We start from the raw sequence: 8,695 nt of genomic DNA on the forward strand, positions 1-8,695 counted from the left end.
TGTTTTCATTGGCATTTTGTGTCAGCGCTCATCAATAACCAAGGGTTTCTGAATTTCCAGTGTTATAGATAGTTTGATTTGTTTATTTCCTGATACGTTAATGGCTTGATTTCCCTCAGTTCTCAGAAAGCAGAATTCCTGCGTAGTAAATTTAATTTGCCAAGTTGAGACAAGAACACATTGGTTAAAGCAATTAAAGGTAACAAAGAGTGAAAATAAGACATCATGGATAGGAACAGTAGCCAAGTGAGAAATTAGGCGGAAGAAAAGTAGAATTACAACTTGAAAACTGAGTAACAAGATGACATTTGCTCTTCACAGAGTAAGAAGCTGGTAAACACAACTCTTTCTTCCAGCATTTGAAATATAAAAGAAAGGAAAAAAGAAAATATATAGATTAGGAGGACTATGGCATTGACATTTCTTCTCTGTCTAGGAAGCTTTAACTATATATCCTTCTTTGCTTTCTTGATTTGGGTTCATCATTGAACTTTGCCCTTTCCTTGTCAAGCAATGTTATTGCACGTTTTTTTACACTGTATAATGCTGCTGGATGGTATCAATGTCCAAACCCTTAAGCTTCACCACTGACTCAACATGTCCCTTGAGCGTGTGAAGCTCTCGAAGCCTATTATCAGAAGGTTAAAGAAGAAAAGGTTCTGTTACAAAAGATTTGAGCAGAAACTGACTTCTCAAATATTTATCAGTAAGCAAGTGAAGTTTAACGGACAGTGACATACCTTGCAACCTCAGCTCGTCTTTTGGCCTGTTCAGCAATCTCAGACAATTCTCTATAGCTGCTCTTTTCATTGAAAATACTGGCAGTTTCTGGTGGTTGAAGCCCATGCAAGGTCCTCTGAGCAAGAGCCCATTGAGCTTCTCTCTCTTCTTTACCATAATCTTTCTTAGTGGTGAATGCAGTCTGTTACAGAAGCAAAAATGTAAAGCGTATTTAAGTTCTGATATTTGAACATAATTCAAGTTTATTGAAAAGGTAATTTGAAGGCAAAGACATACTTTGTTCTCTAGCAAGTTGAGCCAAGCCTTTCCGCTTAAGACGTAACGAATGGCAAACTTTAAGAAATCAAGCGGAACATAGAAAACAACACTGTAAAGCCAGATAACACCAGCCCATCCCCAGCCAATTCCTTTGATCCTTGCAAAGCCCCAGTTGGCGTATACGGCGATCAAAGTTGCAACCTGAAAACCAGAGTGGATTTAGCTTCTTAGAGGATAAAGAAGAAGCTTTTAGCCTCTTCATCAATTCAAGTGAGAAATAAGTGATGATAACAAAATAGAGCTTAGAAAGATATGCAGAGCAGAAATTTCATACTAGCTGTGCAATTATGAATGCAGTCATTAGTAGCAGACCAGGGCGTTCAACATAAGACCAGCTGCGAGAACGAGTCACGAAAATGAGAGCCTGGCTTACAATACTGACTTGAAGGTACAAAGCACCCATCATTTCATGTTCACTATTTCTTATAGATCTTACACCAAATTTGTCCTGCATTTGGGAAAAACTGTGTTACAATTTGGATAACAATCAAACCAAACTTTTGAATAATTCATTAAACTGTAAGCTTGCAAAGCAAAATATTGCATTTCTTACTGAAAAGAAGTCAGTTTTATGCATAGCCCAGAAGAATATAACAGTCATCAGAGCCAAGTAACCACCAAGCACAATTCCAGTGGCAAATATTTCTTTGAGTTTCCAGCTATCAGGCAAGGGTGATGGCTTCACTCTATCCTTTGAAATTGTCATAATTGTTCCTAAGAAACATGATTTTGTATCAGATAAAAGTACTTCAATTCTACTTGTTGTTTCAAAAAGCAACAGAAGACTGTTCAAAGACATACACAAGTACATGAACTTAAACTCACCATCATTTAGGATAGCAATAATCAAAACCATGAAAGGAGAGAAGTCAAACTTCCATATCAGAGCAATAAGCATGAAACCAAACTGCAAAATTGGAAACAGCTCCAGATTATTATTCATGTATTGTTTAAAATAGCAAATCATATTGTCAAATTGTTTGAATCCAATATCTACTTACCACAATTCGGATTGTGATGGAAACTGCATAGATCTGCAAAAGGGAAAGCATTGAAGTCACTAATTGCTACCACTTAAAAAGAAATATAATTGTATTCTTGGTTTTCAAGATAAGAAGATTGCAACTAACAGTATAGTTCTTCATCCTTTGGAAAATAGCTCTGCTAGTCAGCACGGCACTGATAATAACACTCAATCCAGGTTCAGTTAAAACAATGTCAGATGCACTTCTCGCAGCATCTGTAGCATCAGCAACAGCAATTCCAATATCTGCCTTCTTCAAAGCAGGTGCATCATTAACACCATCACCAGTCATTCCAACAATGTGCTTCCTTTCTTGCAACTTCTTCACGATTTCATATTTGTGCTCTGTGAAGAAAAAGAAATGAAGAATCAACATTGGAAGGAACGAAGCATCTGAGTGAATCATGATTTACAAGTGCCTATATCCTGTTCATAAATAGATCAATCACCTGGAAACACTCCAGCAAAGCCATCTGCCTTCTCAATCAACTCTTCTACAGGAAGTGCAGCAATGCTAGCATCCTTATCCTGACCAAGTAAAGAAGCAGATGGATACATGTTTGTTCCCATGCCAAGTCTTCGCCCAGTCTCCTTTGCAATGGCAAGCTGATCACCTAGAAATTATTGTAAACCAAAAAAGTTAGCAACTAACTTGAGATGGAGGGAGAGCACTGGGGCAAGGCAATAATAATATATGCATTTCCCAAGCACTTAAACAATGAATGAATTACATTACCAGTAATCATCTTGACATTTACACCAAGGTTGAGAGCCCTGCGGATGGTTTCTGCACTGTCATGCCTTGGAGGATCAAAGAGATTCAGCAGGCCGACAAACTCCCATGGACCACCTGAACTTTCCTTTGTTTTCTCAGGCACTTGCTGTGAAAATAAAAATGTAACAGAGATAAGAGGTTTTTTCTTTCTTTAGAAATGATAAAGCAGTATAGAATAATGCGGAACATCAAGTTTAGGAATGAAAACCTGTCTAGCAACAGCCAATGACCGAAGCCCACGCTCAGCAAACTTGTCTATAACTGAATGGACTTTCTTCCTAAGATCTTCCCTTGCATTGCATAAGTTCAACATCTATTCAAAGAACCAAATTAGGACAAATGAATTAAGTGATCTTTCAATTAATGTTAAAAGTAAATTCTATGACAAAGATGAATAAAAGGTTACCTGCTCAGGGGCACCTTTACTTGCTCGGTGCCAGTTGCCACTAGCATCAATGTAAGTCAAAGCAGTCCTCTTGTCGACAGGATTAAATGGCAAGAAGTGCACCTCTCTTATTCCAGCTCTTGCCTGTGAATATATGCATTTAAGTTTTCAAGTTAAGAGCCCATTCACTACTTTCCTTCTCAGAATGCTCATGGGAATTGATTTTACCTCTTTTGGATCAGCAAGCATTCCAACCATAGCAGCATCAATTGCATCCTGATTCTCCACTCTAGAAGCCCTGGCAGCAAGCAGGATCACATGATCTTTTTCCACGCCCTTTGCGAACACCTCAATCAAGTTTTTGTCAATACTCAGTTTGTTGAGAGTCAGAGTCCCAGTTTTGTCACTGCAAAGCACATCCATACCAGCCATCTCTTCAATGGCAGTCATACGCTTAGTGATGGCCCCCTGTTGAGACAACTTGTGTGACCCAATAGCCATTGTTACGGACAGGACTGTTGGCATAGCAATTGGGATACCTCCAATCAAGAGAACCAAAAGATTGTCAATTCCATCTCTATATTTGCGGTGCTGAATAGGGTACATGACAATGATCTCAATCAACATTCCAACTGCAATGGAACAAATACAGAAGTTCCCAATAGCAGTGAGCACCTTCTGGAAGTGCCCAACTTGGTTGGTGCTGTCCACAAGATGTGCAGCCTTTCCAAAGAAGGTGTGAACACCAGTGGCTATAACAACAGCCTCAATTTCTCCTTGTTTGCAAGTGGAACCAGAGAAAACTTCATCCCCAGGATTCTTGGTAACTGGAAGTGATTCTCCAGTGAGGGCAGACTGATCAACCTTCAATGGATCACCCTCGAGAAGACGGGCATCAGCAGGGATGATATCTCCCAATTTGACACTAATGATGTCTCCTGGAACCAGAATTGCAGCTTCCTGCTCAATCCATTGTCCATCCCTGAGCACCTATACATGCGCCACATGACTTGTTAAACAGCTTATACTTGCAACTCTTAATGGAAAATGAAAGATAAAAATGATAAACTATGCAAAATGAAAGATAAAAGTGATAAACTATGTTCATAAAATTCAATTAAACCAGTATGGAAACACATTACTAAAATTTATCAGCAGAGATATTTCCCCCTCTATTTTTCTTTTGATATGATTAAATACATGTAGCACTTGACACTTCCTCCACTAACAATAACCATGAACGATAATTTAGAGGCAAGATCTCCAAGCCATCAAATTTTACAGATTCAAGAAAAGGGTAGCCTCCTGAATTGATGCACACTTGTTTAGCAAAATACCTTAGTTTTAGGAGCCAGACCAGCCATAAGAGCCGCAGCAGCATTACCAGCATTGTTTTCTTCAATAAAACTGATAGTAGAGTTGATAACCAGCAAGCAAACAATACCGACAAAGTCTTGCCAATCAGGTGGTTGCCCACCACCATTTGCCAATGCAATTGCCATAATAGCTGCAGCTTCCATGACCCAAGATAATGGGTTCCACATGAACCCCAAAAACTTGAGAATTTTGCTTTCCTGTCCATTACAAGCATCGAGCATTAATTAGTCCATAAAGAATTGAGCATGACTAGTAGTCCATAGTGACTTGAGAATTGATGTCATTGTATCATCAATAAGAACCTTTTTCTCTTCTAGTTTGTTGGGGCCAAAGATTTGAAGCCTGTTGGCTCCTTCCTCTGCAGATAAACCTTCTCTGGTACATTTCAGTTGCTCAAACACTTCATCAATGGGAATCCGTTCCTACAGTGAAAAAATTATTACCAAAATATTAGGATTCCTCCCATCTGAGAAGGTTTGTGATTGTGATATGTTTACAACATATCCAACTATCCATAAATACTTCGACCAAAAAAACTCTTCATAAATACAAAGTTTTGGCAGAAAACACCTGGTGGACTAAAAAAATTATATATTGTAATTACAAAAGCTGTTAAACCTTGAATTTAAAAAAATTGGACCTATACTTTCCTTAGTAAAGAGTAATCGGGCATACCCTATAAGATACCGTTAAAAATAATGTACAAAACATTTATAAAAAAAATAATTAAACCTTGAAGTTAGGAAAATAACACCTATACTTTTCATACTTTTGTGAGCGGAGATGTTCCTAGAACGAATGTACCAATATTTTACATTTTGACACACAAGCAGTTTTTGCAAGCCATAAAATAAGTATATAATAAATAAGCCAATAATAATATTATTAATCTGAGTCATGCCGAGTCATAAGCGAGTCAGACTCAGATCAGAGACTAACTCGGATCCAGGAGTTATCATGAAAAGAGCCAATCAAAACAACAGTTGACATGCAAGATGGCAGGAAAAAGTTCCTGTGTCACGTGGCACAGCACCACACAAACAACCAATGATAGCGGTGCGTGCAAAGCACGCGCCACACTTTCTAAACTTTCACAGGCATGCGGTGCAAATTCCAAGAGAATTAAGGGTTAAAGTTGTCAAATTAACAAAACTTAAAAAAAAAAATGCAAAACCTTTTGATGACTCCGAGAACAATTTCAAGAGAAAAAAAAACGCTAGTGTCAGGACCGTTGAATGCAAGAGTTGCTGAAAAGGACATGACGGTTAGGGGGAAAAAAACAAAAACCTAGTAATTTTCTATTTCTCAGAGGAAAAAAGGCTAAAGTTCCACGGCGTAGTACCAAAAATTTCTCAAAGTAACCGACAGAAGCCGCAGTGGGAACGCCTTTCTTTTTCTTTTTAATTGGAAATATCAATAATTATTTAAGAATAAATAATTTTTATTTTATAAAATTAAGTCCGACTGAAACTCAAACTCCATAATTCATAGAGATTACTCTAATATTATTAAGATAAAACTGGTTTTTCAATCCAACTTTTGCAAATTCATATTTATTAGTAAAAGATAATTAATTTAGTAGTATTTGATTGTTCTAAAAATTTATAAAGACTCAAATTTGAGTTTCAATTAGAATTGGAGTCCTTCCTATTAAAAAAATAGTGCGTTTTATAAATATTTTATTTTTGATTTATTTTATTTTTATTATTAAATTAAAAATAATTAAAATATAACCATATTTAAAAATTTTGATTAGTCTAATTTTCGATTTTTAAATGCGGAGATCTCTTTCTCTCTGTATTTCACATGTGAAGATCCATTGATTGAAATTGAAAGAGAAAGTAATTAAATTAATGTACAGTGAATAAAGCCAAAAAGAAATTATTCTAAGAGATTTCATTTTCTGGGCAATAATCATTCAAATTCTTCAATTAATTAAGACAAAATTAACCAAAAGAAAATAAAAAGTTGGTGAAATAGCTCATAAAGAAACTTTCCAACACAAAAAAAAAAAATTAAATTTGGAAAAAAAAAATTCTATCTGATTTGAATTAAACTCAGATATCATTCCAAGTCCAAGCATCTATTTACCTAACCACCAAGATCTCATTTCATTGTCCAAACAAGAACAGGAACATGCACAAGAAACAGATAAATGGCTTAATTCATTCATACTAAAATTTGCAATTTCAGTAGAGAGAAAGAAAGAAAGAAAACATACCAGATCAACCGTTTCGTTCTTGATCTCCTCAAGAGTGATAGACTTAGCCATATCTTAAGCAAAAGCAAAAGCCTACAAGAAGAAAGCAGATATAAAACAGTCTCTGCAAGCAGACTAATAAATTAGATAAAGAGAAGAAGAAGAATAAGATGGCAGTTATGGAGGAGAGAAGGAGCAGGAGGAAAGGAAGCTAAGGGCCATTAAATGAGAATTTGGTATCCCAATAAGAGAGCAAAGTGGTAATGATGATGATGAATGAAGAAGAGGGTTGTTTCTTCATAGCAGAGGCTGCGCCTCTCCCTTTTATATACGTGGGTTGAGAAACGATAAGTGTATTATTTGTATGGTAGATTTCTCTTTCTTTTTCTCTCAACTAGAGAAGGTTCGCCCTGGCTAGCTTAAGTTTAGCTAGATATATGAGCCGCCGTTTAAACTCAGGTGGGCCCAGCTGGCGCTTTGTTTTCTTTTTTTTTTAATTTATTTTTTAAAATATTTTACATAAATTTTATTTATTTAAATTCAAGATAAATCTTCTAATTATGAATAGATATAAATATTTTATTTTTTTATTTTTTTTTTTTATCTTTGAACGGATTTAGATGAATATTTTGCCTAGGGAATCCAAACTCCTAAGCTTCTCAAGGGCGTATATGCAGGGGCGAACCGACATCGTGCTAACAAGGGGCCCTGGTCCCCCATTTTTTTTTAAATAATTTGCGTTTATTATTTATTTAAAAAGTTAGATATGAAATTTTAATAATTTTATATTTAATTATATTATTAAAAATTTTGATGACTAATTTTATTAATTGTCTCTAAAAATTTTTCTCTAAAATTAAGAGTATTAATTTATCAAATTTAATATTTAAAATTAGTTAAACCACTAATTATGAAAATAGACTAAATATTAAAGTCAAAAAATTTAATTTTTTATGATATAAAAATTTATCTCTATTTATTTTATTCATATAGAATCAAAAATTTTTAGTTATTATTTAATATAATAATTATAATTTATTATTTTAAATTATTAATTAATTTAAAAAAGAATCTCTAACTTTTAAAATTTAAATTTATTTTTTTCATAACTCTTTAACCCTTTAACTCTCAAACCTTAAATTAAATTCCCTAAAAATTAATTTTCTAAAAAAAAAAATACTGCAATGAATATCAATTATGATTTATGAACTTTTCTCTATTAAGTTTTTCTGACTATCTAAAATCAATAAAATATATAATTTATACAAAAATAATAAATATTAATTATTTATTTGATAAAGATGTAATTTATAAATTTTTATGAGTCATAATAATTATATAATTATTTAAATTTTGACCTCTCAATATTTAATTATGCATATATCACCTACATTAATACTTATTAATTATAATAATAGAATATATTCTATTACTAGCTTCCCTAAATTGTCAAGATTTCTATAATTTATTTTGCCAAAACCAAACGTTGATTTTCTTCGTAGTAATTGACAGCTTACAACCCATTTTTCTATGGGAAGGACTTTTTAGTAATTAACAATTTAACCCATTACATTTTATTTTTTTTTATAACAGTTTAATTTTTATAATTTCAATATTGTTAATAATTTAATCCCTTAAATTTAAAATGAATGCTTTGATTATAATTGATTAACGACGAATTTTATAATGATTAATCTGTTAACAGAGGCATATTTTAAGACTAATTTTTTCTCATTAAAAAAAAGAAAAATTAAACTGTAATTTTTATCATAATACCTAAACTACCCATAAAATAATTCAAAAGGCAATAATAATTTATTTTTAGTTATTAAAATAATAAATTATATAATAAATATTCATTGTAAATTGTATATT

General features: G+C 33.6%; 1 protein-coding gene across 1 annotated transcript; it reads right to left on the minus strand.

Annotated features, from left to right (window-relative positions):
- Nucleotides 1-254: 254 nt before the first annotated feature.
- LOC110649647 (plasma membrane ATPase 4) lies at nt 255-7,211 on the minus strand. Its single transcript, XM_021804313.2, has 16 exons — nt 6,842-7,211; nt 4,923-5,042; nt 4,581-4,817; nt 3,472-4,233; nt 3,265-3,387; nt 3,067-3,171; nt 2,820-2,964; nt 2,533-2,697; nt 2,190-2,428; nt 2,061-2,093; nt 1,885-1,966; nt 1,613-1,773; nt 1,334-1,507; nt 1,018-1,200; nt 741-922; nt 255-628 (listed from the first exon to the last, which is right to left on the minus strand). Exons 1-16 carry the CDS (start codon nt 6,890-6,892, stop codon nt 532-534), a joined length of 2,859 nt encoding a protein of 952 aa, XP_021660005.2. The 5' UTR covers nt 6,893-7,211; the 3' UTR covers nt 255-531.
- Between the last annotated feature and the right edge of the window lie 1,484 nt (nt 7,212-8,695).

Source organism: Hevea brasiliensis, chromosome 13 (assembly GCF_030052815.1).
Source record: "Hevea brasiliensis isolate MT/VB/25A 57/8 chromosome 13, ASM3005281v1, whole genome shotgun sequence".
Taxonomy (NCBI): Eukaryota; Viridiplantae; Streptophyta; class Magnoliopsida; order Malpighiales; family Euphorbiaceae; genus Hevea; species Hevea brasiliensis.

What these genes read in the sequence shown, in the direction of transcription:
- LOC110649647 (XM_021804313.2), bottom strand. Translation starts at nt 6,892, where the DNA reads ATGGCTAAGTCTATCACTCTTGAGGAGATCAAGAACGAAACGGTTGAT. An exon ending in TATTGCTATCCTAAATGATG is followed by an intron (nt 1,774 to 1,884) that starts GTGAGTTTAAGT and finishes CATGTTTCTTAG; the next exon opens with GAACAATTATGACAATTTCA. An exon ending in CATTCATAATTGCACAGCTA is followed by an intron (nt 1,201 to 1,333) that starts GTATGAAATTTC and finishes TCTGGTTTTCAG; the next exon opens with GTTGCAACTTTGATCGCCGT.